Below are 27,801 nucleotides of genomic sequence, written 5' to 3' on the forward strand. Positions count from 1 at the left end.
TTGTTTTAAGATTGATTTTTTTATTTGGAGGGTAGTGTTACAGAGTGAGAAGGAGAGACAGAAAGAGAGATCTTCCAACCACTGGTTCACTCTCCAAACGGCTACAATGGCCAGGGCTGGGCCAGGCTGAGGTCAGGAGCCAGGAGCTTCCATGGGGGTGCAGAAGCCAAGTGCTCAAGCCGGCTTCTGCTTTCCCAGGTGCGATAGCAGGGATTGCAAGTGGAGCAGCTGGGACTCGAACTGGTGGGGTGCTGGCATCAGGTGGCAGCTTAACCCACTACGCCACAACGCTAGCCCCCAGCACTGCCTCTTCACTGGCTCCGGAGCCTTGGCTACCTCATGCTATCCCATCTAGGTCTTGGGTTTCCTACTAGTAAAAAGTATGAACTTGATCACTGTGGGTGGTTTTTTTCTCGATTTCAAGACTTGATTGATTCTCACAATGACAGGGTTGGGCTTGTAATTCCTGCTCTCAGCCTGGAGTCCCCCAGCTCCTACTAATGGCTGACTGTCTTCCCCAGCAGCTAACTCCCTCTCTTCTGCTTTGTACCTTCTAGGCGAGGGCTCAGAGTACGGTGCGAGTGGGGAAGATGCCCTGAGCAGGATCCAGAGGCTGATGGCGGAAGGGGGAATGACGGCTGTGGTGCAGCGGGAGCAGAGCACCACCATGGCCTCCATGGGCGGCTTTGGCAACAACATCATTGTCAGCCACCGCATTCACCGTAGCTCCCAGACGGGCACTGAGCCTGGAGCCGCCCGCACCTCCTCGCCCCAGCCCTCCACCTCTCGGGGACTGCTCCCGGAACCTGGGCAACTGGCAGAGCGAGGCCTGAGCCCCCGGACAGCCTCCTGGGACCAGCCTAGTACCCCTGGGCGGGAGCCACCCCAACCAACCCTGCCCCCTTCCTCCCCTGTCCCTATTCCTGTCTCCCTTCCCAGCACTGAGGGACCAACCGTGCACTGCGACCTGACCAGTAGCAGCCACCTTTCTGATGGCGGTGGTGGCGCCAGCAGGGGGGAAGCCGCGGGCTCCAGTGGGGAGCCCCAGAACAGGTAGAGACAAAAGCGTGCACTGGTGCCTCCCCTCGAGCCGCTGAGCAGAAGCCGGACCTCACAGCTGACTGGGAACTGTGCCCGCAGAAGAGCTGCTGGCTGCATCCGGGACAGGAGTGAGGCTGGGGGTCAAGAGGAGCAGAGGTGGTGGGCCTGTGGCTTGCCTCAGGGGACTAGAGCCTTCCAGGATCTGGAGCCCAAGAGAACTACACTGCTGGGCCCGGTGTGCGTGGAGGAGCAGGTGGGTGTCTACCGTGAACCCCCGCTTCCTCCTGGAGAGCTCAGCCCTGGCTGGAGAGCCCCAGAAGAGTGAACAGTCTTCCAGATCCGGGCCAGGCCATCCTGGACAGAGGCCCACGGGGCAGATTGCCCTGCCTGCCTGTTGAGTGGGTGGTGCCCCGAGGAGCCCAAGGACTGGGGGAGCAGCCCGGCCCGAAAACCACCTCCATCTCTGAGCCTTCCAGAGCTTCAGCCTCTTCATCAGCTCACCCCACAGACCACAGTCAGGGGTCAGGCTGGGCTCCCAGAGTGCTGAGCACAGGGACTTCCTGCACTTACTAGTGGGGACAGCTGGGAGGTGGCAGGGGCAGCCTGCTAGTCTGTCGTTGGGTAGGGTCTAGGGAGGGTGGGCAGGTCCTCCCTCAGGAGTGGGGGTGTTGGCTGGCCCGCCCCCAGGGCTTGTCCACCTGGCTCCTCCCTCCCCCGTGGCCCTCAGAGCAGCACCTGGGGGTGTCAGTATTACCTGAGCCTCGGCCAAAGCTAGCCCAAGGCTGGGGGAGGGGCGAGACTCCAGGTCAGAATGTGAGGTCTTGGTCTGTGATCTAAGGTGTTGCATGTGGAATCCTGAACTGTACGTGTAGTTTCTAGTGGAGAAATCAAGGCTCTGATCATTTTGTTTTTAGTATGAAAATGTGATTTCCTTTTCTGTCTGTCACTCATCATAGAAACATTGTGGCGGGAGGAGAGGGGCTGGTCTACTGCTACTGAGGGAAACACCAAAGATCTGCATCATTAAAACGATGAATGCCCCTCGCCAGGCTCCTCTCGTTTGTCTCCGCGAGATGCAGGATGGGGTGGGGGCCAGAGGCACTGAACCGGGCCAAACCCAAGCTTCTCCCAGGCATTGAGCTGGCACTAGCGGGGGAGCCCAGTCGGACCCCACAGCTGGAGCTGAGGGGGTAAGGGCTGCCACCTCTGCTTCCTGCGGGTTCTCTGTCCAGACCGGGGCAGCCTTCCAGTGGTGGGCAGGACCGAGGGGTATCTGGCCAGGAGGCAGGACCCACTGCAGCCTGGAAAGCCACCGCAGCCAGTGTCTTGGTTCTGTCTGCTGACCTCCCACAAAGGTGCTGTTTGCTGGCTGCCCAGATCTCTGTTTACTTGGAGTTCTTGGTGTGGTGCCAGCAGTCCTGCCCTATTCATGGGCCTCGCCACTTCAAGTTTGCAGCCAGTTAGAAAGTGGGAGAGGAATATCGTCCCTCCACTCAGATATAAAGGAAAATCTGAGCGACTCCAGGGCTTTGTACTGGCAACCAGACCTTGCAGGGTGTCTCTGTCTGCTCCGCTCTGCCCCTGATGCCGGGTGATATGCACAAAGGTAGGTTCTGTCCCAACAGAGAGAAAAGACAAATCCACAGACAGGGAACGGAAAACCAGTGTGAAGAATTATATAGCTAAGAGCACTCAACTTTTCTAGGTCACACAGCTGGCTGTGTGACCTTGGGCAAGCCACTTGTCTCTTCTGGGCTTCACTTTGCCTTGTACCACACGACGTCTTCAAGTGGCCTCTAGGTCTGTAGTCTCAAATCCCTCCACGCAGCACGGGGGTGGCTACAGCAGGCATCTTAAAGAAGCAGCACCTAAGGTAAGCTTTGAAGGGTTGGGGAAGGGAACCTCCATTCCTCCATCCACCGACTTCCCTTGGCAGCTGGCGGGGAGAATGGCTTGATCTCCCAGTGGGGAGAGGAGTCAGTGCAAGTTCTCTTCATCCTCACAAATGCTTCCGAAGTGTTAGTGCTGTTACCTCCACACCACACAACTAAGTGGTAGAGCCAGGGTTTGAACCCATGCAAATCGGTGATTCCGGAGCAGTACACCATGGCTACTGGAATAACTTCTCATGGAAGGAAGACAAAGTATAGGAGAAACTTTGGGAACAAGGATATGAAGAGGTCTTGTGGATAAGGCCATCCAGCTTTAGCCTTGCCTGGCCCTGCCTCTGCCTGTTGGGGCACCCTGCCCAGTGATGGAGCCTCCCAACCGGGAAACCTGTTCAGGCCCCTGAGTACAAGGTTGTGGAATGGGGGGGGGGGGGCAAGACGTGGCAGTCCCTTTTAGACATAAGGAAATAAACAGTTCTGCCTAGGGACACAGTTGGTTCAAAGAGCAGAACAGAGCGACTCAACCCAGTTCTTGTGCCCCACCCTCAGCCCAGCTCAGCTCAGCTCTCCAAGGTGCCACTGTGGGACTGCCAGTGGCAAAGGTCGAAAGCCCCACCCCGCGGCAGGGGTTTCAGGAGAAACTAGAGCGGCTTTTGCGTCACAGCTTGTGGAAGAACTCGCGACAGCGGTTTGGAAGCATTTCTGGTTTCTGTGGCCTTCAGTCCTTGGAGTCTGCTGTCCCCAAGTGACTGTTTTAAGGACTTGCCCCTGCACGCACACACACACTTACACTCTCCCAAGACCACCCCCTCTCCGGGGTCCTAGCAGGAATGTGGCAAAGTGGAACTAATGCCAGACTGTCATGGATCCTCACAAGAACCAAATGAGCCGCTTTCTTCCTCGGTGTGGCGGGGCGAGGACAACGGGCTCCTTCCACCTTCAGGAATGAAGATCACGGGCGACCCAAAGATGGCTTCTCCCTCTAGTCCGGCCAGCCAACTCCAGCCCTAAGTTCCCAACTCAGATCTGTCTTAGCCCTTGTCCTCTGGAGCGCTTGGCGAACCCCACAGCCAGGTCCTCGCACACTGGCTCTTGCTCGGGTCCCCGCCTCTTCTGCGCTCCCTCCTCCGCCGCCCCCACGCGGCCCTCGCCAGCAGGGGAGGGAGGGTGGAGGCGGAGCGAGATTTGAGTTGTTTTTCCCGGAGAAGGAACCAGCCGTCGTAATGTTAATGAGGGTGTTTGCGTTCAGAGTTTGGGGGGACAGGTCGCGGGGTCCGGGCGCAGAGGGGCGCGTCCGATGCTCGCCAGTCCACGAAGTTCCGTCTGGAGAGAGAGCGTGAAGCTCCTGCCCGGCTGGCGGCGCGGCGCGGGGCGGAGGCCGCCCGGCCACAGCCGCGGTCGAGCTCTCCGAGGTGCTGAAACCCACTTTCGGCCGCGCGCTGCCAAGGCGCGACGTCCGGGGGCTGGCGGCTCGCTCTCCCGGGTCCTGTCCCAGACTCCGCCCAGGTGACCTTGTGCACTTGACTCTCCCTCTTGGTGAACTCGCTGTCCGTGCCGCGGTTGGATCGGTCACGGGAGAGCGGATTGTGTGCGCCTTCCCCAGCCCGGAGCGCGGGAGCAGGGAAACCGCAGGCTTGGGTGGGGGAGGCGTGCTGCCTGTGACAGGCAGGCTCCTCTCCCCCGCGGACCCTCCCCTGGCCTCTCCTTCCCGCGCCTCCCCTTGCCCGACGGCGCCCCTCCTCTCGGGCTGCCGGGCAGCCAACGCTCAGCCCCAAGGCTGGAAGCTCCTGGCGCTCTGCCCCGACGGGGCCATGGTGGCAGAAGTCACTCTACCCACCCATGCCCTCGTGTTGGGGTCAAATACTCAGCGTCTCAGAGGTCAGTCTGCAAGCGGGACGGTATAGGGAGGTGCTTTCCCCGAGAGGAGCGAGAACACCTCGAGGTCCCGGGTGCGTGGTCAGGGCCGAGGCAGGGAGCGCAGCCAGACCCGGCTGCCAGCTCCCTCCCCAGCCCGCGAGGGGGCGCGCGTACCCATGACAACGCGGACACCCCCACCCCCTGGAGGGCAGAGCCCCCAGCTCCTCAGCACGGGCGACTGCGGGCGGTGCCCGCCCTGTGCCAGAGCCGGGAGCCGCGCGCCGGCCCCAGGGAGGGCGCGAGCCGCTGGGGGTCTCCGAAGCCCCGGGTGGTGACCCCAGTGCATCGCCGCTAGGTGACCGGCCCTGGGCGGGCGGCGCGGCCCCACCACGATTGGCTGCTTCCCCGTGACATCACGCGGCTCGGGGAAAAGTGCGAGCGTGAGCGCGAGTCGGAGCCACAGCGCCGGGAGCTGCAGGCGGAGCAGGGGCCGCCCCTCGGCACCCGGTCCCCGCCCCCGGCCCTCGGCCCGGCTGCCCGCCCCGCCGGCCCGCGGGCCTCGCGTGTGTCCCGCCGTCTGTCCGGCGCCAGGGGAACGGGGCAGAGGTGGCGGGTGAGTGGACTCCACGGCCGCGCGGGGGTGGGGGCGCTCGCTGGGAAGAGAAGGGTGCGGAATTCCGGGACCCTCCGAAGGTGCCCAAAGGTGGGTCCGACAGGGATGGGGCATCAGACCTCTTCAGGGGCCGCCGGGGTGCTGGCAGCGGCGCAGGGCCGAAGGGTGGGGGAGTCCCCACTAAAGACAGGCCCGGGGTCTCCCGAAGCCTTCTCCAGGTGCGCCTCGGGGCGGGGACGGACGTTCAGGAGGTCAGGGGCCGGGCACTGCCAGCCCCCAGCCCCCGCAGAGCCAGAGGCGGCCGTCGGGGGCGGGACCCCGGGTTCCATTCCCCCTTAGTGGCTATGCGGGGCGCTTGGGAATGGAGCCCCAGAGAGCCTTTCTCCCGCCGGCCTCTCTGCCCTCTCTCCCCTCTCTTTTGGGCCCGGGAGCTGCCAGCCCACTCGGGCCCAGGGAGTCTTCCATCAGCGACCTTGAGCCCCGACGGAAAGCGCTCCGGCAGGCTCCAGGTGCCCCTCCCCCACGCCAGGACTGCCCCCCCGCTGTATTCCAGGCTGGGAGCCGGGGAGATTCCGCTCCGGCCGCTGCGGGCCGAAGCGTCCGTCACAACGTAGGGTTGGGCCAAATCCCCTGCGCCCCTTTGCCTCCCGCGAACTCCGGAGTCTCTCTCCCGCCCCACGGAGACAGGCAGCGGCCACAGCCTTGGAGGGAACGCCTAAAACCCGAGGACCTCCGCCCCAAACCGCTTCACGGGCGCCAAAAGCACCCCCTCCCCTCTCGGCCGGGCAAAGGGGGGTTTCGAGGACCGGGGGAAGCGCGGGGCCCACGCCCGGAGGCTTCAGGAACTGCGTGCCAGGCGGGGAGGAGGGAGGGCGGGGCAGCGGAGAGCCGGAGCCCCTTGGACCCCAGCGGAAACGAGCAGAGGCTCCAGATGGACCCTGGAGGAAGCCTCAAGCCGGCCTTCGGGGCCGGAGCCCAGGGCTCGAGAAACCGGCGCCGCTTTGGCCGGCCGCTGGGGCCCGCACAGGGCCTCTGGAGAGGGGTGCCTGGCGAGCGGTGGAGGAGTGGAAACATCTCACCCGCGCCTGGCCCGAGCCCCGCGCCAGGCCTCCCCGTTACGGATGTCCTGCCCGCGCCCACTCGCCTGAGTTGAGCCCGGTGTCCCCCAAGCGCCCGTCGGGCGACTCTCGCAGCGGCCCCCTCGACTGAAGTCGGTACAAGCCTGGGACTCCGCGCCGCACGGTTGAGGACGCGGACACTGCCAGGCGCCCGGCTGGAACCGGGTCCCAAAGTCAGGTGTCCGTCGCAGCCCGTAGTGTAGTCTGGCCTCGACCTTTCCCCACCCGTCGGGACGCCGGCTCCCGGCCCGGACCTCTCAGACAGACGCCTAAGGTCTGGAGTGCGTCTCCCAGCGGGGGCATTGGATGCAACCGGTCACCCGCTGTCGGCCCTGCCTTCCCTCTGTGCAAAAGTAAACATGTACAGAGACACCGGAACCGCGTGCATCGTCCGGACCGCTGCCCCCGGGCACGCACACGCATGCACGTGCACGTGTCCACATGGCGCGGCCATGCTCACGCGGTCGCGGGCGCACTGGTATCCAGGCGTGGCCGTGCGCACGCGCGTGCAAATGCAGACAGCTACTAGCGTCTACTCGCGCTTCGCGGGAGTCACACACAAACAGAGCTCGCGCTCGTTCCCGCCCCCGCGCTCTGCGCCCGGTGCCGAGTGGAGTCGGGAGCCCTTAACTTTCCTACCCCGGAACCCCGCGCAGCGCCGAGGGCAGCCCCGGGACGGCGTCGGCCGGCGTCTGGCGAAGGGGTCCCGCGTCCCTTTTGTGTCTCACCCGGAAGGCCCTGCCGGGGGAGTGGGGGAGAGAGTGGGTGCTGGCTTCTCTATTCGAGGTGGCGTCGGAACTGGGGGGTGGTGGCGTACGTCGGTCGGGCGCTCCAGAGCTGGCACCCGGGGACCGACATTGCCATCTAGCGGTGCGCACGGCGCCAGGCAAAACGCACCAGACAAGCAGCTGTGGTCAGGCTGCCGGCAAAACCAGACGTGCAGGAAGATGCCAGGGGAGCTGCCCAAGGCAGGCTCAGAATGGGACTAAGCCACTGGCCTCCTGTTTGTCCTGGCGGAGTCTGGCCGCGGGGACAAGAAATGTCTTGTGGAAAGCGGGGGAGCCGGCAGGAACGGGTTGGGTGTCCCAGTGGTGTGGTTCCGAAGCGGGGAGACCAGAGGCAGGAGCTCAACTCTGAGCAGTGGCATCTTGAAGTGAAGTGAGGGGTCCTGGGTTCTGATCTCGTCCCCGGCCCTCCTTACAAAGTGGGTGACTTGGGACAAGTTCATGAACACTCTCCCCGTCTGTGAGAGAGCTGTTCCCACTGGGAGCTGAGGACGCCAAAGCACCTACCTTTTCAGGCTGTGGAAGGCGCAGGGAGAGTCCTGACTCATGGTTAACACTCAATAAACAAGAGCTCTCGTGTTTTCATAGCCGGCACCTCTAGCCATGGCCCTGAGCCTGCTGGCCTGTGTGTGGGCCCTGGGAGGCTAAGGTGAGAATTTTCCTGGGGCTGGCTGACAGCTCGCCCCTGCCCACCCTGCACCTGCTTGTGGAAGCCTGTCGGAGGGCAGGCACCTCTCTCTGCTGGGGCGACAGTCTTCCCAGCTCAGAGGGCAGCACTTGAACTTCCATTTCGGAGGCTCAGGGGGTGGTCAGAGCTGCAGAGAGGGCCGTATCTGGTCTCTGCCCTTGGCTCCTTGCGTGACCTTGGGGTGTCACCACCCCTTCTCAGCCACTCCTCCTGTGAACCAAGGATTCAGGAGCAGGAGGCCTGAAACAGGGTGACTGGGTCTTGTGTCTGTGCAGATGGAGCAGGGGGCCCGGCCCGGCCAGTGTGGCAGCGGCCGCCCTGGCACTGCCTCCAGTGTCCCGTGCATCTGCTCGCTGGGGAGCAAGTGCAGGTCTGATCCTGAGAGCTGCCCCAGGGTTGTCTCGGGACAGCAGCTGAGAAAGAGGGTGCAGGAGGCGGTGGCGGCTTCCCCCAGGCAGCCCGGCTGGACCCTGCTGCCTGCCAGCGGCCCAGGCTGCCGGGGTGGCGCCCCTGCCTCCACAGCCGGCCACGCCGCCCTCTCTTCCTCTCTGTCACACACAGACGCACAGAGCTCCGCGGCCGACCCTGCGCGTGGCTGCGATGGGGCCGTGTGCGTATGTGCGACGGCGTGTGTGTTGGCGGGTGTGAAGGAGGCTGGGCTGAGCGGCGGCCCTGGCGCGGCTGCTGGGCGTGGGCCTTCCTCACATGGATGGAAGAGGAAGAGGGGGAGGAGAACTGAAGAGGAGCCTGGGTGGAAGGGAGGGAGGCAGGGAGGCAGGGCAGGCTCGGGGTGGGGGAGGGGCGCTGTGGGCCTGGGGAAGAGCCCCTCCCCTCCCCGCCAGGAGCTGGCCGAAGGCTCCGCAGTAGCCCCTCTGAGACGTGGGTCCTTCCTCAGTGCCTGGGCACTTCCGGCTTCGGACTCCTCCGCCCCCAGCCGCACCTGCACGGCGCCCAGGGCCCTGGGACAGGGATGCCCCGGCGGCAGGTGCCTCTCGGGGCCCCTTCTGCACAGCACCCCAGGCCACACCCTGCCCCCCCCCACCTTGCGCGCCTGTAGCTCTTCAGCCTCTGCCAGAAGTCCCCCCGCCACGCACACCCCCGCCAGCCTCGTGACATCCAGAAGCTACCGAACCTTGGTCAGGTTCCTGAACCTCTTTACGTCTCAGCTTCCTTACCTGTAAATAGAGGGGAAAAAAAAAAAAAAAAAGGCAAACACCGGCCTCTCCGGGCTCGCGGCTGCAGTGAGTGGATACTCTCAGAGGCGGAGGAAGCGCCAGCCCCTTAGTATGTCGGCTGCTAATGGCTCCGCTTGTGTTTTTGCCATCGTCTCTACTGTCAGGACGGGAGATGTTTGTAGTTGAGAAATGACCCGGTGGGTGAATGCAGGCCCCTCTCTTGCCATTGCCCTTGACTGGGCCACTCTCTCGCAGCTCCTCATGTGGCTGCCCCAAGACCACATCCCGGAGGAGACCGGCCCTGATGGCCCTGTCACATCCTATGCGACTGGCTGACTCCACCATCAGCCTGCCTTATTTTCTTGCTGGTTCTTTGTGGGGGCTCCTGTGTTCGGATGCCTCCCTCCCCCCCCCACACTAGGTTGGTGAGACGGGGACCCAGTTGACTAACGGGTCACCTCTGGGACCCCAGTGCTCGGCATGTCATAGGGCCTCCAAGGACTCTCAGGGCGTGAACAGCTGAGGGGTGATGGGAACAGTGCTCTTGCGTCCTCCCTGCCCCCCGACTCCAGTTACCCTCTGCAGGACCCCTGCAGCAGTTTACCCCCTTCTCTCTCCTTCCTCCCCCCAGCCACTGTCCGCCCACCACTGCTGACCAAAATGGCGAACTTCACCCCAGTCAACGGCAGCTCCAGCAACCAGTCTGTGCGCCTGGTCACATCAGCCCACAACCGCTACGAGACAGTGGAGATGGTGTTCATCGCCACAGTGACGGGCTCGCTGAGCCTGGTGACCGTGGTGGGCAACGTCCTGGTGATGCTGTCCATCAAGGTCAACAGGCAGCTGCAGACAGTCAACAACTACTTCCTGTTCAGCCTGGCCTGCGCCGATCTCATCATAGGCGCCTTCTCCATGAACCTCTACACCGTGTACATCATCAAGGGCTACTGGCCGCTGGGCGCCGTGGTCTGCGACCTGTGGCTGGCCCTGGACTACGTGGTGAGCAACGCCTCTGTCATGAACCTTCTCATCATCAGCTTTGACCGCTACTTCTGCGTCACCAAGCCCCTCACCTACCCTGCCCGGCGAACCACCAAGATGGCGGGCCTCATGATTGCTGCTGCCTGGGTCCTGTCCTTTGTGCTCTGGGCGCCTGCTATCTTGTTCTGGCAGTTTGTGGTGGGCAAGAGGACGGTACCAGACAACCAGTGCTTCATCCAGTTCCTGTCCAACCCGGCCGTGACCTTCGGCACGGCCATTGCTGCCTTCTACCTGCCCGTGGTCATCATGACGGTGCTCTACATTCACATCTCCCTGGCCAGCCGCAGCCGGGTCCACAAGCACCGGCCTGAAGGCCAGAAGGAGAAGAAGGCCAAGACCTTGGCCTTTCTCAAGAGCCCCCTGATGAAGCAGAGTGTCAAGAAACCCCCACCGGGAGAAGCCGCCCGGGAGGAACTGCGCAACGGGAAGCTGGAGGAGGCCCCGCCCCCAGCCCTGCCGCCGCCCCCGCGCCCCATGGCCGACAAGGACACTTCCAACGAATCCAGCTCGGGCAGTGCCACTCAGAACACCAAGGAGCGGCCAGCCACAGAGCTGTCCACCGCAGAGGCCACCACGCCTGCCATGTCCGCCCCGCCCCTGCAACCAAGGACCCTCAACCCGGCCTCCAAGTGGTCCAAGATCCAGATTGTGACGAAGCAGACAGGCAATGAGTGTGTGACAGCCATCGAGATTGTGCCTGCCACGCCAGCTGGCATGCGTCCGGCGGCCAACGTGGCCCGCAAGTTTGCCAGCATCGCTCGCAACCAAGTGCGTAAAAAGCGGCAGATGGCGGCCCGGGAGCGCAAGGTGACTCGGACCATCTTTGCCATTCTGCTGGCCTTTATCCTCACCTGGACTCCCTACAACGTCATGGTTCTGGTGAACACCTTCTGCCAGAGCTGCATCCCCGACACAGTGTGGTCCATCGGCTACTGGCTCTGTTATGTCAACAGCACCATCAACCCCGCCTGCTATGCGCTCTGCAACGCCACCTTTAAAAAGACCTTCCGGCACCTTCTGCTGTGCCAGTATCGGAACATCGGCACTGCCAGGTAGGCAGGCAGCGGTGCCCTAGGAGGGGCTGGTGTCGCGTGTGTGTGCTGGGGGACCACACGGCTCACCTGCTGTGGGCGAGACAGCTGGAGGCACCGCTCTGTGGTCACGGTTGCTGAAGAGGCCTGAGGGCTCTTGAGACCGCGTGAGGCTCAGGAAGCAGATCTGGCTGCATCCGGAGGCCGGATCTCTCGGCCCAGGCTGAGGAGGCTCAGCCCCAGGAGTGTCTGAACTGGGACTCCCCTGGCCCATCTCCACCGCCCAGGCTTGGGAGGTGCACCTGCCCCGTGGTGTCCGGCTGGGCGGCAGCAGTCTAGAGACTAGACTAGGGAAGAGCCGAGGTGCTGGGCTCCAGGGGGAGCGGAAGGGTGGGGTCCCCTGTTCTGCTGTCATCGGTGCTTTCCGCCCCCTTGCACCCTGCATGTCGGCTCAGCCCCCTCCCCACATCTCACCCCAGGGGCAGGAATCTCCCCAGGCGGCAGTTCCTCAGCCAGGCGCTGGATGGATGGTAGGCACAAAGCGGCCAGCCACCCCCCCCTCCCGCCCCCAGTCCTGCCCGTCACATCCAGCTGGGGCATCAGGGAGGCCAGGATTCACACTCAGGAACCAGTCTCAGCCTCCTGTAGCTCCAGGCTGAGCTGAGTGGCCCACCTCTCCCGGGGATTGTCCCCAACCACAGGAGTCTGGGTGCAGTGGCGGTGGCTGTGGCCAGGGTTTCCACCTGCCCCCGTTGAGCCTCGCTCTGGCTTCTGCAGGGGTATGGGGGAGGCCTGTGGACCCCCGGGCTTCAGTGAGTATGCAACCCCCACTTCTGCCATCTCCAGCTGAGAGCTGCAGGTCCCCCCCCCCCCGGCCCCGCCCCAGCCTGGGAGAGCTGAGGCTAGCCAGGCTTAGAGGGCTGGGCTCGGTGGGGGGAGCGCTTCCATTTTTGCTTTTTCCATGAGCCCTGGGGGGCACCTGCCACCAAGCCCCCAGGCCTTATAACCACCAGTCCCCAAAAACAAAGCTCCACAGCCAACTCCCCAGAGAGGGGCTTTTATATATTAAAAAAGAAAAGATTTTATTGGGAAAAGTTGGTTTATTTGTTTTCTTAGTAACATTTCATAGAGGGGGGACAACAGGGGGTGGTGGGAGTCAAATCCCTTGGGGGGGAGCTCCCAGAATCCCTTGTCCCTCCCCACTTTGGGCACTTTGGGGTGTGTGGGGGAGGGACAGGGAAGAGGCAGGGCGTGATTGATAAAGCTAAGCATAGACAAAGGCACTGGTGGGTTCCATCTTCGGCCCGTGGGAGGGCGCCCATGGCGGGGCCCCAGGTGAGGCCGGGGCTCCTGGGCTTCCCAGTCTGGCCTCTAGTCCTTTGCCTTCCCTTTCTTGGCTGTAAAACAGGAAACACGCATGAGCAGAGCAGAGGTGGCCAGGTAGAGCCCCCGCCCCCTACACACCCATTGACAATCCTGCCCCCTGGTGGCTTCCGGGAAGCCAACCCGGAAGCAGGTGGGACTGGGCGGCCATGATGATGTCGGGATATCCCCAGTCCTAGCTTTCTACCTGCCACCGGAAAACCAGGCTCCCAAGCCCAGGGTTGGTCCCAGCAGCCCTGTTGCTCCCCCCGGGGCTGCTGCAAGGCGGATGGAGCTAAGAGCCACAGGCAGCGTGGTTGAGCATGGCAGGGGACACGCCTGAGGGGACAGTGCCCGCAGAACCCTAAGCCAGATGTGCCAACAGCCTGCACTTCTTCCCAGGGCCACTCTCTGGTACCTGCAGCTCTAAGGTGTCACCAAGTCACTGGCAGGGACCCAGAGCTCCAGACTTGGCTCCTGCCCTCCCAAGTGGCAGCCAGGTCTTGTGCCCACCCCCCAGCCTTCCCCCCACCACGACCTTTGGCCTTGGCTTTGGTCTTGGGGGTGCAGGGCTTGGTCACGCGGATGGTCTCCTGGCACTGGGCATTGTACCGAGCCTTCTTCAGGGTGCCTTGGCGGGCTTTGGTACCCGTGCCCCCATCACACGCGCCCCAGCTATCAAACTTGTACTTGCAGTCCGCTGGCGGGAGAGAGCGCCCGGGGCCGAGGTCAGCCGAGGTTTCAGCGAGGTTCCGCCCCGCCCCCCGCACCTCGTTTCCTGCCCTCCCCTGCGCCCCCCTCCCCAACTCACCTCCAAACTCCTTCTTCCAGTTGCAGGGCAGCCTGCACCGGATGCGCTGTGTCTGGGCGCCACAGGTGCCCTCGCGGAAACCCACGCCGCAGTCCTTGCTGCTGGGGGTGCAGGGGCCCCAGGTCCACTCGGCGCACTCGCTGCCCGGGCCGCCCTTCACCTTGTCTGCAAGGCACCGGGCGCGGGGTTCACGCGGGGACCGCCTGGGCTGGAGTCCCGGGCTCACGACCCAGGTGGCCAGCCCCGAAGTGGCGGGCCTCACCTTCCCGGCCCCGGGCCCTCCCTCGGCGACCCCTCCCTGCCACGTATGTCCCCGTCACCTTTCTTTTTGGCCACCGCGGAGGTGAGCGCCAGCAGGGCGAGAAGGGTGAGGAGGAGGACGCCTCGGTGCTGCATCCTGGGGGGTGGGGGGAGAACACGGGTCAGAGTCCCTCGCCCAGCCCCGGCCGCCTCCCCGGGGACCGTGAGCTTACGCCGCCCAGCCCCACTAGCCCCACTTTCCAGGCCGCTAAGGTGGCGGCGGTGGGACGGAGGACTTCGGGCTGCCCCGCGAGGAGGCATCTCCCTGGGGGATGCCTCGAGTCTGCGCTGCAGCTCAGACCCCGACCCCCGACCCCCGCCTCTAGATCCCCGGGCCGCGGGCGCCGCGCGCCCACCGCCGCCCCGCGCGCTCACTCGCTCGCTGCCGGCGATGCTTCGCTCCCTCCCGCGCCGGGCCCGTCCCGCTCCGGCCGCCGCGGCCCCTTTTGTCTCCAGAACCGGTCTGAGCCGGTCACATGGGCCCCCGCCCCCTCCCCTCCTCTCCCCACCAGGGAAGAACCCGCCCCGCCCCCTCCCCTCAAACCCGCGCCGCCCCCCGATCCCCGCCTCCGCTCCCGCCCCGCGCCCCCCAGGCTGCGACCCGGCTTCCCGGAGGTGATCGGCGTGGCCTCAGGTCTCAGACGCCAGACTCTCCCGGCCCCCGACACTCTGAGACCCCAGCCCCAGCTTCCCGTCCCGGCCCCCTGCCCCCGACCCTGGGCCGTCTCCTATCCCTGCCGGGCGCCCGCGTCCCGGCCGTTCACGCCTCTGGAGGGCTCGGGGCGCCGGTCCCCGCGAGGCCCCGCTCTGCCTCCCAGGCCGCCTCGGCCCCTCAGCGCCGGCCCGCACCTCGGGCCGTCCCCCAAGTGGGCAAGGAGATGCTGGGCGGCCGGCGGAGCGCGGGCCCTGCACCTGGGAGAAGGGGCGCCAAAGGGACGCGCAGGGCGCACGCGCCCTTCCCGGAGCGCAGGTTTGAGGGGCGGAGGGGGGCATTGGGGAGGAGGAGCCCCCGAGCCCGGTTTGGTGAAACTTGGAGAAGTGACAGCAGCCGTCTGAGAAGTTCCAGGCGCGGCCTGGCGGCGTCTGCGAACGAACGTCCAGCGCCTCGGACCCCGCGGCCTCAGGGGGCTCCTCTGCTGTGCCCCGCCCACCTCCGCCACGGGCCTGGGGGAGGGGGCTTGCTCGAGGCCGCAGGGCCGTAGCTCCGCGGCCGGGCCCCCCGCCCCACCTCTTTCACTTTCATTGTTATGGTCCCAGCGGGAAGCGGGAAGCTGCAGGAACCAGCTCCGCCCCCGGCCCCTCCAGGCTCCGCAGCCGGGCAGAGGTCAGGAACCCGGCAGGCCCTCGGACTCCACCCCCAGGCAGGGACCAGGAGGCCGGGAGCCCCACCCCCACCCCCACCCCCGCGCGCGAGGATAACGCGGCGGACCCCCCCCCCCTCCAAAGACAGAAAAGCAGAAAGGGAAAAAAAAAATCCACTTTACTGAGTCACACCCAGCTGTAAACATGTCACCGTGAGAGCCCCGCCCCCACCCCTGGCCACGCAGTCCGCGGCGACACGCCTGGGTGCTGGGGAAGGTCACGGGGCGGGTGCCAAGCAGGGCAGCGGGCAGGCGACGGCAGCGGGCTCAGAGTCTCCGGGAAGAAGCCCGGGAGGGGGGTCGTGCAGGAGCGGGGCGCTGGACGCCAGGTGCCTGGGGAACCTCAGCCCCAAGCCTCCCAGGAGGGGCCTCCAGCCCCCAGCCCCGCCCCGGCCGCAGGCCACGCCCCGACGTCCAAGCCGGGCATCCGCTGTCCAGAGGGGCCCAGCCCCGGCCCCTGCACAGGCCCGTCCAGCCCAACCCGTTTCCTAATTCCCTGCGAGTCTCCGGGTTAGGCTGGGGTCTGGGTGTGTGCGGAGGTGGACAGGTGACCCCCCCCCCCCCGCCCCCGTGCTCCTCAGAGTCCTGCCCTGGGTGGGCGCAGCACGGGGCTCCTTCCCTGGGACACGGGTCCCCCCGCGGCCATGCGACTGGAATGTGGCAGTGAGGCGGGCAGGGAGGGCGCTGCTCCTCTGGCTGGTCGGTGCCCCCTGTGCCCGGGGAGGGCCTCGCGGCTACACGGCGGTCTCCTGGTCCTCCCGCTGGACCATCTGGTAGTGCTGCCGGTTTTCCAGGTAGGCGGCCAGCTCCGTGTCCTGAGCCTTCTCGGCGCGCTGCCGGGGTGTGTCCCCCTGGGGGAGGGGGCGGGCCCAGCAGGGTGAGACAGAGGCCAGCCCACTGGCTCCTCCCGGCTGCCGCGGGCTCGGGTTTCTCGGGGGTCTGGACAGTTTCAAATTCCTAAGCCCCACCCCGGCCTGGCTCCCAGGTCTGGGAGAGGTCGGCCCGCAGCTCCGCTCACCTGCTGGTCCGTTTTCATGAGGGAGGCCCCGGCCTCCACGATGTAGTGGCAGATGGTGCGCTGGCCCAGGGCGGCCGCCTGGTGCAGACACGTCTCCCCACTGCGAGGCAGGGGCTGCTGGTGACTCCCCCCGCCCACCTGGCTCCCCGCGGCATCAGAAAGGGCGGGAGATCCAGGGCCCTGGGGCCAGGGGCATTGCCCAGAGGATGATAGACAGGCCAAATGGGGGGGAGCAGGGCAGGCACTGGGGGAGGGCAGGGCGGATTTCCAGGGCACCCAGGGTCCTGCAGCGCCAGATACTCACTTTTCCTCCACGGCATCGAGGATCTCTGGAGGGGCTGGAGGGGGCAAGGGGATGGTCAGAGTGGCCAGCCTCCCTCCCCCCCCCCCCCCCCAGCCCAGGGGCACCTGCTCACCGTGGTCCAGCAGGTAGCGGACCACGTCCTTGCTGCCAGTGCTCACTGCGTGGTGCAGCAGCGTGCGGTTCCGCCCGTCGCGGTGCGTGAGGTCGCCTCCCGCTCGGTGCAGTTCCTGGAGCTGAGGGCAGGAGGCAGAGCAGGGCTGGGCCCCCTCCGGCCGCCCCTTCTTCCTGCTCACCCACAGCACTCCCTCTGGGGGTCTCACTGGAGAGATCAGAGGCCTCTCTCACCCCAGTGGCATGGACAACCAAGCTTTCTGGCTACACCAGGGATGGGTGGAATGAGACAGTTGCTATGGGGACCCTGCAGAGTGCCGATGCCACCCATGACAGCACCTGAACGGGCCCCACTCCCCAGGGCCAGAGGGGGCTGCCGAGGGGCAGCGGCTGCAGCCTGGAGCTGGTACCTTGCAGAAGTCGTTCCTCCTGGCGGCTTCGATCAGCTCCTCACCTGCACAGAACACCCGCCCGTCACGCCGGGGCCACAGCCAGGCCTGGATGCTGCGGTCACGTGTGTGATGCAGCACTGTGCAGAGATGCGTGCCTGCTGGGGCCTGTGTGCCCGGGGCGGGGCCTGTGCGTGAACGTGACCGCGGGGAGACCACACAGGCTCGGGGGCAGTTTGTGTATGACGGGGGCCACTCCCCCTGAGCCTCACTCCTACCCCCACGGAGAAAGAGGGGCCCTGGAGGGAGAGAGGCCTCACCTGGAGGGGGCGCGGCGTCCCCTTGCAGTAACCTGCAAACAGAGCAGGATGAGCTGTGACCGCGCTCAGCCCTGCGTGCCTGCCACCCTCCCCGGCCCCGACAGGTGGCGTCCTTCACACTTTCAACACTTTATTGAGCGCCGGCTACACACTGTTCTAGGCCCTGGGGGTACAGGCAGGGAACAAGACCTCGCTCTCATGGAGCTCACAGTCTAGTGCACCCAGACAGCAAATAAATAAGGGGTTCTGGGCAGCGGGGAGTGCTGCCCAGAGCACAGGGCAGCTGCGGGGCGGGCGGCACCACGGCGTGGGGCTCCAGGAGTGGACGCAGGGTGTACAGAGCTGGGGAGTGGTGGGACGGGGAGCAGGAGGAAGCCCGGGCCTGGCCCGCAGCAGCCAGCCAGCCGGGGGAGGGCGGGCCGGGACTCACCGGGGCGTGGGTGAGCAGGGTGAGTTGGGGAGTGGGGAGGTGGGGGTTGGCAGGTCAGGCCGGGCTGATGCCCCCAGCAGCTCGGGGTCCAGGATGTAGATTTCGTCCTGTGCGATCTCAGTCACGTAGTTGAGGTGTTCCTGTGGGGGAAGTCAGGGCCGAGGGTCAAGGCTGAGGCTCAGGGCCTGCCAGGACCCCTGACGGCGGGGGACGAGGTGCAGACCCGAGAAAGCCTCCACTACGAGCACACGCGTGGGAGGGGGTGGCCGGGGAAGGGCCAGGCCAGTCCTGCTCCCCCTCCCCGCCTCCCCATGCCTTGTCGTTGTGGGCGCCTATGCGTTGGGCCCACCAGCCTCTTCCCACTGCCAAGCCTGTCCCCAGGGGACCTGGCCCTGGCCATCTCCTTCTTGGTCTCTGTTAGTGCCAACCCTGTGCTCTCCAGAGATGGAGGGCTGGGCCAGGGGCCGGGAGCCAGGGTGAGCCCACCCACCAGGGGGAGCTGACCGGGGTGGTGGGTGGGGACCAGCCGTGGGCGCAGCAGGCCTGCTGAGTCTTACCTGGGCGCGGTCGATCCTGTAGAAGCGGCTGGCAGTGGTGGCTGCGGGAGAGAGGGTCGCTGAGCACGAGGGAGGTCCTTGTGCAGGCCCAGGGCCTCTGCTGCCCCAACCCGGGCTCCCCCAGACAGAGCAGGCCAGCGCTGGGCCTGCCAGGAGCCAGCGTCCCAGGGCGGACTCACCGTCCAGGAAACACCACTTGGGGGACAGTTTCTGGCACACGGGGGACTGCGCTCCATCACCTTCGGGCTCCTGCCGGGAGAGAAGCCAAGGCGGGGCGGGGCGGGTCAGGAGGCGGCCGGCAGGGGCAGCACGGAGGCGGCCGGCCCGCACTCCCTACCTGCTGCAGCCTCTCGATGTGGGCTCGGCAGAGCTCCAGGTCGCTGTCTCCTGGGACCACCACGGTGCCCAGCGGCACAGCTGGAGGACGGAGCGCCGTGTCAGCAGCTGGCAGGGCCCTGGGCACCCGGCTGCCCTTCCCGCTCCCCGGCCCAGCCCCGCTGCCACTCACAAGCCTCCCTGAGCTGCTCCTTGTCGTAATGCAGGGCCTCGTAGTCGTGCATGCTGACTCTGCTCACCTGGATCCGGAGCTGCTCGGGCACCGGCTGCTGGCTGTGGGCAGGGTCGGCGAGAGGGGCCTCAGCGGCGGCCCTGCAGGCCCCCCCCCCACCCCCGGCCGCAGGGACTGACAGGGGGAGAGGGGCATACTCGCTGTGCAGGGGCGTGGCGCTCCGCCGCTTGGCCTTCTGCACCATGGTGGCCTGGTTGCGCAGGGCGATGCGGATGCGGGAGGCCGCCAGCTTGCAGGGCTCGCCGTCCACCTGCACCGGGATGGCCTTGGACGTGCTGAGCAGCACCTCGCGGCACTGTGTCAGCCGCTCGCCGTGCCCGCCCACCTGCAGCGCGGCCTGTGGGCACGGGAGGCGCGGGTCAGGGGGGGCCCGGGCGCTGCTCCTTCCAGGGAGCATGGAGCCCAGAGTGACCCCCGTACAGCGCGGAGTGGGGGCCCCAGTCAACAGAGGGGAGGGGAAGGTGAGAACCTAGTCAGAGAGGAGGGCGGCGGGGGGGACCCCAGAGGTTGCAGACAGAGGCAGGGAGGGCGAGACCTGAGCCAGAGAAGGGGGGAAGGGGGTGACCCCACTTCCATCTTCAGGCTGCACTCCCAGGCGCTGCGGCCACGGGGCCAGGCCACTCACCAGAGACGTCATGGTGAAGCCAATGACCTCGAGGTAGCCGTCATCGTGTCGCTGGGGCTCAAAGTCATGGTGCTCCCCAGGGTGGCCCCAGGGCATGGTGCCCGCGCAGTACCTGGGGGAGGTGACGGACGGCTCCCGTGTCTGATGCGCGGCGCCACAGGGCCCGCCTGGCGCCCGCCCCCTCACCTGGGGATGTTCAAGAAAACGATGCACTGGGGCTTCAGGTCCTGGATCTTGGGGGTCAGATCCGTCCCGTCGCACTGTCGGCAGGAAGGGGTGGCGTTCAGGGACGCTGCGCCGGGGAGGCCTTCCTCCCCGCTGGGCTCCCCCACTCACCACCACCCGGCCCCCCACATGCCCTCCCCAACTCATCACCACCCGCCCCCCACTCACCACCACCTGGCCCCCCACCTGCCCTCCCCAACACATCACCACCCACCCCCCACTCACCACCACCCAGCCCCCCACCTGCCCTCCCCAACTCACAACCACCCGGCCCCCCACTCACCACCACCCGGCCCCCACTCACCACCACCCGGCCCCCCACCTGCCCTCCCCCACTCACCACCAGCTGCCCTCCCCAACTCACCACTACCCGGCCCCCACTCACCATCACCCGGCCCCCCCACCTGCCCTCTCCAACTCACCACTACCGGCCCCCCCACTCACCATCACCCGGCCCCCACCTGCCCTGCCCAACTCACCACCACCCCTCACCCTCACTCATCACCCCCCCACTCAGCACCACCTGCCCCACCTGCCCTCCCTAACTCACCACCACCTGCCCCCCCCACTCAGCACCACCCACACCCACACTCACCACCACCCGGCCCCCCACCTGCCCTCCCCCACTCACCACCAGCTGCCCTCCCTAACTCACCACCACCTGCCCCCCCCACTCAGCACCACCCACACCCACACTCACCACCACTTGCCCCCACATCTGCCCTCCCCCACTCACCACCACCCGCCCCACTCACCACCACCCGGATGTGTTTGGCCAGGTCCTTGGAGCTGCCCATGAGGAAGTCCGAGAAGGCTGTCTGTGGGACGAGAGAGTGTCGGAGGCGGGAGGTGGGGGGCGGGGGTAGGGGCCACCCCTCACAGCCCAGGGTCCGGGGAAGGCGTGCTGGCGGCCCCGCTCACCCCGGCATAGAACATCTTGTTCCGAAAGCGGCTGTTGAACTTCTCAGGGTTCGCCTCTGGGTGGAGACAAGAAATGGGGGCAGTCCATCGTGCTGAGTCTGCCAGAGCTGCTGGGCTCGTGCTGTGGGCGTGAGGTCTGCCCTTTCCCATGGACGCCCCTGGACCCCCCATCCCCAGTCTCCGGAGACCCCCCACCTGCCTCCTGCAGCAGGAGGCTGCCCACCTCGGGACTCGTGGAACTCCAGGGTGACGTGGGCGTCGAAGCCCAGGCTGAAGTAGTTGTTGAAGACATCCAGGGGCAGCTGGGAAGAGGCAGAGGGCCCAACATGAGGGCCGGGCCCGGCAGCCGTGCCCTCCCCGGGGCCCCCCAGCGGCTCCACGCTCGCTCGGCCCGGGGAGCCGTTCTCAGAGGCGTTTGGCACGGCTCACAGACCGCACCGAAGCTCGCCCAGCTGCCGGGTGAGCCCCTCTGAGCGCCCGGCCAGCCCCTCTCCCCGCATTGCTCCCAGACACGCTGTGTACGGACGCCACAGTGTACGCTGCTTAGAACGGTGCCCGGCAGACAGCAGGTGCCCGGCAGGGATCTGCCAAGTGGCCGAGTGAACACCCATCGGCGGGCCCGGCAGCACCCATATCCCATATGGATGCCAGTACGTGTCCCGGCTGCTCCACTTCCAGTCCAGCTCCCTGCTAATGTGCCTGGGAAAGCAGGGGAGGATGGCCCAAGTGCTTGGGCCCCTGCACCCACATGGGAGACCCCGAAGAAGTTCCTGGCTCCTGGCTTCAGCCTGGCCCAGCCCCTACCGTTGCAGCCATATGGGAAGTGAACCAGTGGATGGAAGACCTCTCTCTGTAACTCTGCCCTTCAAATAAGTAAATAAATATTTGAAAGAAAAAAAAAAAAAAAACCCAAAACTCCTGGCTTTGGCCTGTCCTGGCCCCAGCCGTTGCAACTGCCTAGGGAGTGAACCAGCGGATGGAAGATTCTCTCTGTAAGTCTTTCAAATAAATAATTAAATCTTTTTATTTTTGGACATACTTTTTTATTTTTTATATTTTTTTGACAGGCAGAGTGGACAGTGAGAGAGAGACAGAGAGACAGGTCTTCCTTTGCCGTTGGTTCACCCTCCAATGGCTACTGCGGCCGGCGCGCTGCAGCCGGCGCACCGCGCTGATCCGATGGCAGGAGCCAGGAGCCAGGTGCTTTTCCTGGTCTCCCATGGGGTGCAGGGCCCAAGCACTTGGGCCATCCTCCACTGCACTCCCTGGCCACAGCAGAGGGCTGGCCTGGAAGAGGGGCAACCGGGACAGAATCCTGCGCCCCGACCGGGACTAGAACCTGGTGTGCCAGCGCCACTAGGCGGAGGATTAGCCTAGTGAGCCGCGGCGCCGGCCAAATAACTAAATCTTAAAGTCAATGACCACGACTCCCAAGCTCAGAGTAAGCAGTGAGGTTTGGAGGCAGGGACCACCCCGTGTCCCAGCACCCCGGCTGGGAACCCTGGCGGACCCACCCGGTCAGTGGCACCCTCGTCTCGCTCCTCTGGCCCGGCCTCGGGGTTGGGCTCAGCGCGGAGGTCCCAGCGGTCCAGCTGCACCACGTTCCCCTCTTCCACGTGGGAGAGGATCTTGGATACGGGCTCGTCTGTGTAGCCCTGGTGGGAGGAGGCAGCCCCTGAGCCCCTGCTGAGGTTGAGACCCCCGCCCCCAGCTCCCGGCCACATGCCCACCCCTGCTGAGGGTGCTCACCCCGCCCCAGTTGAGGGTACGCGCCAAGTCGTTGCCGGTGCCCAGCGGCAGGATGGCCACAGGTGGTGGCGGCTTTAAGCGCAGCTGGTCCAGGGTGGAGAGAATCCAGCCGACCTGGAGGACAGCATGGCAGAGGCGGCTCAGGCAGAGCGGGCAGGGCACGCTGACCTCATGTGCCACGCCCCCAGCCCCCAGAGAACTCACCGTGCCGTCGCCCCCACATGCCAGGATGCGCAAGTTGTGCACCTTGCGGTACATCTCCAGCCTGGGGGATGGGGGGGGGGGTGCGACAGGAACAGGTTGGGATCTGAGCTGCGGCCTGGGAGCTGGATGACCTCTGAACTCCGCCCTGCCCTGCCCTGCGGGTACTTACGCCTCCTTGGGCCCTCCCTGGCTCAGGTCAAACACTTGTCGGGGGTTGAGATACCAGAGGAAGGACTGGATGATCTTGGCGCCCTGCAAGGGACAAGAGCGTGCTGCAGACGGTGGCTCCGGCGACGGGGCCCGGCGAGGGGGTGGGGAGGCTGCACTCACCTGGTTGCCCCCACTCTTGGGGTTTACAAACACCAGCAGGGGCTTCATGAGGGGGGACGGGGTGGGCCTGATGATGAAGGGCCTCCAGCGGCCCTCCTGGGAGACACAGGGTCCGTGAGGCTCTTCCCAGCCCTGAGGTCCCCGCCCTCTCGCCCCCCCTCTCCCCTGGGCGCACCCTCAGGGACCTGGGGCCTGCTGAGCCCACGCTGTGCCCCCAACCCCCGCCGGCCCTGGCCCTGACCTCGGGCCCCTTCTTGCTGGACTTCCTCTTGAACGACGCCCTCTTTTTCTTCTTGCTCGCCTTGAGGGTGTTCTGCAAGGGAAGCAGGGGCCGTGGTGGCACGGTGGGTAGGCCGGGCTGGCGGCTCCGGGCCCGCCCGAGCGCGCAGCACTCACCTGCGGCCTCCGGGCGCGCAGGATCCAGGTGGGCGGGATGACCACGGCCGCGTGCACCCCCAGCGAGCACGGCTCCTCAATCTGCTGCAGCATGAAGCAGGACACCTTGCTGTGGTACTGGAGCAGAGCACAGGGAGGCTGAGCGGAGAGCCGGGGGCTGCGGACCCGCCCGGGGCAGGGGCAGCTGGGGCGCACCACTCACCGCCTGCTTGCACCAGGAGCAGCTGATGGCCACGATCTCCTTGCTGTGGAAGGTGAACTTCTGCTGGAAGCCCTGGGGGGCAGAGGGGTGGCTGGGCGCCGGGGGCTGCCAGGCCACACAGCCGGGCCCTCCTCGGCTGCCAGCTTCCCTTCCCCCAGGAAATGGAGCCCTTTTCCAAAATTAGGGGAAAAAAAAAAAACCTAACAGAGAAGTGCCCCTGAGAGCTGACGCTGACTGAGGGGCCAGACGAGCAGGGGCGTGGGGGCTGGCACTGAGGCAGTGCGACAAGCCTGCAGTACCGGCATCCTATAGGGCGCCGGTTCGAGTCCTGCTGCTCCTCTTCTCATCCAGCTCCCTGCTAATGCACTTGGGGAAGCAGTGGAAGATGGCCCAAGTGCGTGGGCCCTTGCACCCATGTGGGAGACCCGGATGGTAGTCCAGGTTTCTGTTCCTGGTTTCATTGAGGGACTGAACCAGAGAATGGAAGATACCCCTTTCTCCCTCTCCCTTTCAAAATAGATAAATAAATAAATCTTTAAAAGAAAAAAAAATGGAGGCAAGGAAGCGAACGACGCCCCCGTGGGCGTCTGGGAGACCCGCACAGGCTCACAGGGGCTCTGGGAGGCGCTGCACAGGTCCCCCCGCAGCGGGGCAGGGGCTCACTGCACAGCTGGGCACGCCACAGCTGTGCGGCAAACATCCGCGCAGAGAACTTCCTGCCTTGCTCAGCCCAGGGACAAGAGCGGACGGACGCGTCAGGGAAGGCAGACTGAGCGCCCTCTTGGGGCTCTGCGGCCACAGCCAGCGATGGACCTGCACCGGGCGGAGCCCTCACCTTGCCACAGTGCCGACACTTGCCGTCCTGGCGCCTCCTGTGCACCCAGTGGTGCCGCACGAAGGTTGGCTGGGGAGCGGAGAAAGGTTACTGCAGTGAGCGGGGAGGGGCGGCCTGCAGCCCGTGGTCCACCAGGGAGGGCTGGGGGCTGGGGGCATGAGGTGAGGAGGCGCGGCTGAGCCACGGGGGACAGAGGGAAGCAGCAGGCGCCAGCCCCCACAGGCCAGCCAGCCTCACCCCCATGGCCCTTCCCCTGCCCGGGGAGCTGGGGCCCCCTGGTGGCCCGGGGCAGCACTGCAGGGAGGTCCACTCACCTCCCGGACATTCCTGGAGCCCGATTCCCGGAAGGATGGCTTACAGCGGAAATTTATCTGTGGAACAACGCAGTGACCACCAAAGGGTTGGGACTTTCCTTCCTTTGGGGTCAAGGCATCTGGCCAGGCCGGGGTCACCCAGCATCATCCTCACAGTAAGCTGTACCCCAAGTCTCCCCTGGGAGCCCTCCAAGCACGGGACGCCCCCTCAAGTCCCCCTGCCCACCAGCCACAGGGTCCTCTCCTTCCTCTGCCCAGGGCCAGGGAGGGAGGGAGGAGTTCCCTGTCTGTCTCCCCATGAAAGGGGGCCCTGGGGGGCTCATCCTCTGCCTCTCCTCACCCTCCTGCACCCCAGCCTGGACAATGCAGCCACCGGTTCCTGCCACACACCGAGCTGACCGGGTGCTGACTCGCTGAGCCCTGGCTCAGCTCTCACCCCAGCCGAAGGGCTCCACGACGCCTGGGACTGTGTGTCTACTTTTCCTACTGGTCCTGGTCCCTGGCCCAGCCCAGAAGAGGTGTACGGGGGCCAGGGAGGCAGCCACGCTGGCCTTGTTCGTGCCCTTCCCAGCGCTAAGGGCTTTGCTGAGGGCTGGCCTAGGTTCGTGTAGGCAGGGGAGCCCTGGTCTGCCCCGCAACCCCACGACCCCTGGCTTGACCCGCCGTGGACAGGGCCTTGCGAGGAAGATCTCTACAGAGGCAGCGTGGAGGCGGCAGAGCCAGGCTTGGGAGTGACACCGGACAAGCCCAGCCACAGGGAATCAATCTGCCAGGCACAGTTTGGATGACCACAAAGGCACAGGGGCCGTCCGTCATTCATCAACACACCGCACTGTGCACTAAGCCCTCTCCGTGCCAGCCCTGCTCCAGGCAGTGAGGACACAGCGCGGGGCGGTGGGCAGGGGCATTTTGGTTCCAGGGTCCTTGAGCCCTTGGTTCCACGCTTGCTGGATCACTCCTGGCAGGTGGTGTACGTGCAAAGCGCACACGCACGTGCACACACCTGTATGTGCTACCAGGGCTTCGGTGCCCAAAGGGGAAGGCGGGAAGGTCCGAGCAGCCACTTACCTTCTCCAGCTGCTCGATGCAGGGGGTGTGCACCACGATCTTGCAGGCTGCGCACTTTCTCCGCGACACTGACTTCTGCTGTGGGACAGAGAGAGGGGGCTGCAGGTCACTCCAGCCGGACCCGGCCTCAGGGCAGGCAGAGAAATCCTCTGCATCTGGCCCAGCGCTGCCCCTCCACGTGCGCTGGGGACCCCCCGCCTGGTGCCTGGCATCAGGACAAAAGCCCCATTCCCCTGGCCACCGGCAGCGCGCTCAGGGGGAGAGAGCTGGTTTCCACCTTCCCCAGGCCAGCAGGAGTCAGACCCTGCTCTACCGCCAGGGGGCAGCAGGCCACAGGGCAGGCACTCACCAGCATCTTGGCTACACAGTACTGCTCCCCAACATAGCAGAAGTCTCCCGACACGTTGGTCTCGAACCAGATGTGCTCCCCATACGTTGCTGACTCCTAGACCACGGGGCAAACGTGCTCAGCGCCTGCAGGCAGCTCGGCCCCGCCATGCGCCCTGCCACGCTTCTCTCGCCCATGACGTTCTCGCTCCAGCCACCACCCTCTGCTAGGCTGTCCCCTCTTCCCCACTGTCCCTACTCTTAAGGCTTGGCTCAAAGGTGGTACCCCCCACCCCAGGACTGCCGGGACCGCACAGGCCCACGGGCTCCTGCCCTGGCCGCCCAGAGCGCGTTCCGGCACACCCGCCCCCTCTGCCTGCCACACCACTCACACTCCAGTCCACGGTGCTCCGGATCTGCCGCTCAGACTCGCCGCACAGGGCCCCGGGGGCCGGCGGGGGAGGAGCCAGGTGCGGGAGGCCGGACTTGGTGATGGCTTTCCTACAGAGGAGACGACAGCTGAGGCCAGACGAACCTCACTTCCTTCCCGCCCCACCTGGGGTCTCTGCCCACATTGCGGCAGGACCTTGAGACTCCCTGCACGAGCCCACTCGCTCCGCCGGCCGCGGCGGTACCTACACAAGCAGGGCGCTCCACGCCTGGGTTCCGACTGACTTGCGCCGCAGGGCTACCTGGCGCCTGCGGCATAGAGGGCGCACGCGGGCCGGCACCACGGAGCCCGCCGCCGCGCCCGAGGCTCTTCGACCGCCCGGGCCGAGGTGCTGGCCTGAGAGCCGCTGCTGGCTGAGGCGCCGGTAGCAGCCATGCAGGCCCCAAAGGGCACAGCCGTAGACCACGTCGGCAGGGAGCAGGTGGGAGGAGGCCCGGCGTAGGCAACGCGGCAGGGGCAGCCGTGGCCGGACGCCCCAGTGCCGGGGGCGCCCTGGTGTCGCGGTGCGTGGCTGCGCAGCACTCGGTGCGCCAACTGTCGCATCTTCCTCCTTGACCCCCTCTTCCTCCTCTTCCTCCATGCCCACAAGCCCAGTCAACAGCAGGGGTGCCCCCAGCAGCTGGGTCCCCACAGCGGTGGCTTGTAGGCCGGGAACCTCCTCCACGGCGAAGCGGGGGTTGCAGGCAGGGGGTGCGGTGCTGGAGCGGCGGCGGCTGCTGCCTTGCGCACCCACCCCGCAGCCCAGGAAGCAGCCCTGGAGCTGTGCGCTGGAGCTGGAGCGGCGCCGCTGAGCCAGCGAGGAGGAGGCCTGCCCCGCGGAGGAGCGGCGCCGGGCCTTGCCCGTGGGCAGCCCCACACTCCCGCGCCGCCGCCGGAAGTGTCTCCTAAGGGTCTCCATGGGCCAGGGCGGGCGGGCGGCTGTAGGGCACAGAGACCAGCAGCATCAGGAGCCGGGCCCTGCCTTGCTCGCAGCCTGCACCCGGGGAGGGAGGGCTGAGGGCAGCCATGGCTCTGGCCTCCGTGAACAGGGCATCTGGGCCACCAGGGTATTCTCAGGGGGGCCCTGATGCTCACCTAGGAGTTCTCGGTAGGAGGGGCCTCCCCTGCCCGGCACCGTAATCCACAGGGCCCTGGGCCCACAGCCCTTGCCAGAAGCTGATGGAAAACGGAAGCTAGAGCAGGCCGAGGGCCCAGGGCTTGCCCCTGGCTGTGGGTGGGCGTCTGGCTTTGCCCTGTGCAGGTTAGGCTGCCCCTCCTGGCACACGCCAAGCTACGACAAGGAAACAGGGCTCTCTGTGCCTGGTATCACCCAGACCCTCCCGGCCCTTGGTGCTGGCTCAGGGGTCAAAGGCGCCGGGGCGGGAGAGCAGGCTTCAGGGAGCTGA

At 65.9% G+C, this 27,801-nt stretch overlaps 4 protein-coding genes across 28 annotated transcripts in view; 2 read left to right on the forward strand and 2 right to left on the reverse strand.

Moving 5' to 3' along the window:
• The window catches only part of AMBRA1 (autophagy and beclin 1 regulator 1), a 234,689-nt gene extending 232,604 nt beyond the window's left edge, over nucleotides 1-2,085 (forward strand). For all 9 annotated transcript variants that reach the window (XM_051826317.3, XM_051826319.3, XM_089327189.1 and 6 more), the window contains one exon: nucleotides 558-2,085. In XM_051826317.3, the coding sequence (XP_051682277.2) occupies nucleotides 558-1,057 (500 nt within the window). In that variant the 3' untranslated portion in view covers nucleotides 1,058-2,085. The remainder of the gene's footprint in view (nucleotides 1-557) is intronic.
• A 2,935-nt stretch (nucleotides 2,086-5,020) lies between these two features.
• Nucleotides 5,021-12,368, forward strand: CHRM4 (cholinergic receptor muscarinic 4). Its single transcript, NM_001198936.3, is given in 2 exon segments — nucleotides 5,021-5,400; nucleotides 9,798-12,368. A coding segment is annotated over 1 exon segment (1,437 nt). The 5' UTR covers nucleotides 5,021-5,400; nucleotides 9,798-9,826; the 3' UTR covers nucleotides 11,264-12,368.
• MDK (midkine) lies at nucleotides 12,295-15,050 on the reverse strand. 4 transcript variants are annotated; one of them, XM_089320145.1, is made up of 5 exons: nucleotides 14,940-15,050; nucleotides 13,732-13,808; nucleotides 13,412-13,576; nucleotides 13,139-13,300; nucleotides 12,295-12,635 (listed from the first exon to the last, which is right to left on the reverse strand). In XM_089320145.1, exons 2-5 carry the CDS (start codon nucleotides 13,805-13,807, stop codon nucleotides 12,610-12,612), a joined length of 429 nt encoding a protein of 142 aa, XP_089176271.1. In that variant the 5' UTR covers nucleotide 13,808; nucleotides 14,940-15,050; the 3' UTR covers nucleotides 12,295-12,609.
• A 126-nt stretch (nucleotides 15,051-15,176) lies between these two features.
• DGKZ (diacylglycerol kinase zeta) overlaps nucleotides 15,177-27,801 on the reverse strand; it is a 36,829-nt gene continuing 24,204 nt past the window's right edge. For 4 of the 14 annotated variants that reach the window (XM_070071107.2, XM_089327272.1, XM_070071111.2 and 1 more), the window contains exons 2-31: nucleotides 26,358-26,466; nucleotides 25,988-26,083; nucleotides 25,639-25,716; nucleotides 24,571-24,627; nucleotides 24,257-24,325; nucleotides 23,422-23,493; nucleotides 23,220-23,336; nucleotides 23,065-23,136; nucleotides 22,824-22,919; nucleotides 22,663-22,745; nucleotides 22,494-22,554; nucleotides 22,290-22,403; nucleotides 22,055-22,195; nucleotides 20,764-20,842; nucleotides 20,541-20,596; nucleotides 20,375-20,437; nucleotides 19,581-19,654; nucleotides 19,395-19,506; nucleotides 18,907-19,106; nucleotides 18,710-18,810; nucleotides 18,539-18,618; nucleotides 18,381-18,450; nucleotides 18,202-18,242; nucleotides 17,645-17,784; nucleotides 17,215-17,246; nucleotides 16,916-16,959; nucleotides 16,507-16,627; nucleotides 16,395-16,428; nucleotides 16,091-16,190; nucleotides 15,177-15,923 (exon numbers count right to left, since the gene is read on the reverse strand). In XM_070071107.2, coding sequence (XP_069927208.2) covers nucleotides 15,807-15,923; nucleotides 16,091-16,190; nucleotides 16,395-16,428; nucleotides 16,507-16,627; nucleotides 16,916-16,959; nucleotides 17,215-17,246; nucleotides 17,645-17,784; nucleotides 18,202-18,242; nucleotides 18,381-18,450; nucleotides 18,539-18,618; nucleotides 18,710-18,810; nucleotides 18,907-19,106; nucleotides 19,395-19,506; nucleotides 19,581-19,654; nucleotides 20,375-20,437; nucleotides 20,541-20,596; nucleotides 20,764-20,842; nucleotides 22,055-22,195; nucleotides 22,290-22,403; nucleotides 22,494-22,554; nucleotides 22,663-22,745; nucleotides 22,824-22,919; nucleotides 23,065-23,136; nucleotides 23,220-23,336; nucleotides 23,422-23,493; nucleotides 24,257-24,325; nucleotides 24,571-24,627; nucleotides 25,639-25,716; nucleotides 25,988-26,083; nucleotides 26,358-26,466 — 2,629 coding nt within the window. In that variant the 3' untranslated portion in view covers nucleotides 15,177-15,806. Of the gene's footprint in view, nucleotides 15,924-16,090; nucleotides 16,191-16,394; nucleotides 16,429-16,506; nucleotides 16,628-16,915; nucleotides 16,960-17,214; nucleotides 17,247-17,644; nucleotides 17,785-18,201; nucleotides 18,243-18,380; nucleotides 18,451-18,538; nucleotides 18,619-18,709; nucleotides 18,811-18,906; nucleotides 19,107-19,394; nucleotides 19,507-19,580; nucleotides 19,655-20,374; nucleotides 20,438-20,540; nucleotides 20,597-20,763; nucleotides 20,843-22,054; nucleotides 22,196-22,289; nucleotides 22,404-22,493; nucleotides 22,555-22,662; nucleotides 22,746-22,823; nucleotides 22,920-22,998; nucleotides 23,137-23,219; nucleotides 23,337-23,421; nucleotides 23,494-24,256; nucleotides 24,326-24,570; nucleotides 24,628-25,638; nucleotides 25,717-25,987; nucleotides 26,084-26,357; nucleotides 26,467-26,604; nucleotides 27,335-27,801 lie in introns of all 14 variants that reach the window. The other 10 variants (XM_070071108.2, XM_089327260.1, XM_070071123.2 and 7 more) reach the window with 7 other exon arrangements.

Source organism: Oryctolagus cuniculus, chromosome 1 (genome assembly GCF_051225735.1).
Source record: "Oryctolagus cuniculus isolate XC-2025 breed Fujian yellow rabbit chromosome 1, ASM5122573v1, whole genome shotgun sequence".
Lineage (NCBI taxonomy): Eukaryota > Metazoa > Chordata > Mammalia > Lagomorpha > Leporidae > Oryctolagus > Oryctolagus cuniculus.

Bases quoted from the DNA above. Each gene is read 5' to 3' on its own strand.
- MDK (XM_089320145.1), bottom strand. From the start codon at position 13,807: ATGCAGCACCGAGGCGTCCTCCTCCTCACCCTTCTCGCCCTGCTGGCG. The intron at 13,577-13,731 runs GTGACGGGGACA...GGTGCCTTGCAG, and splicing joins CGCGGTGGCCAAAAAGAAAG to ACAAGGTGAAGGGCGGCCCG. The intron at 12,636-13,138 runs GTCGTGGTGGGG...CCTGTTTTACAG, and splicing joins GACCAAAGCCAAGGCCAAAG to CCAAGAAAGGGAAGGCAAAG.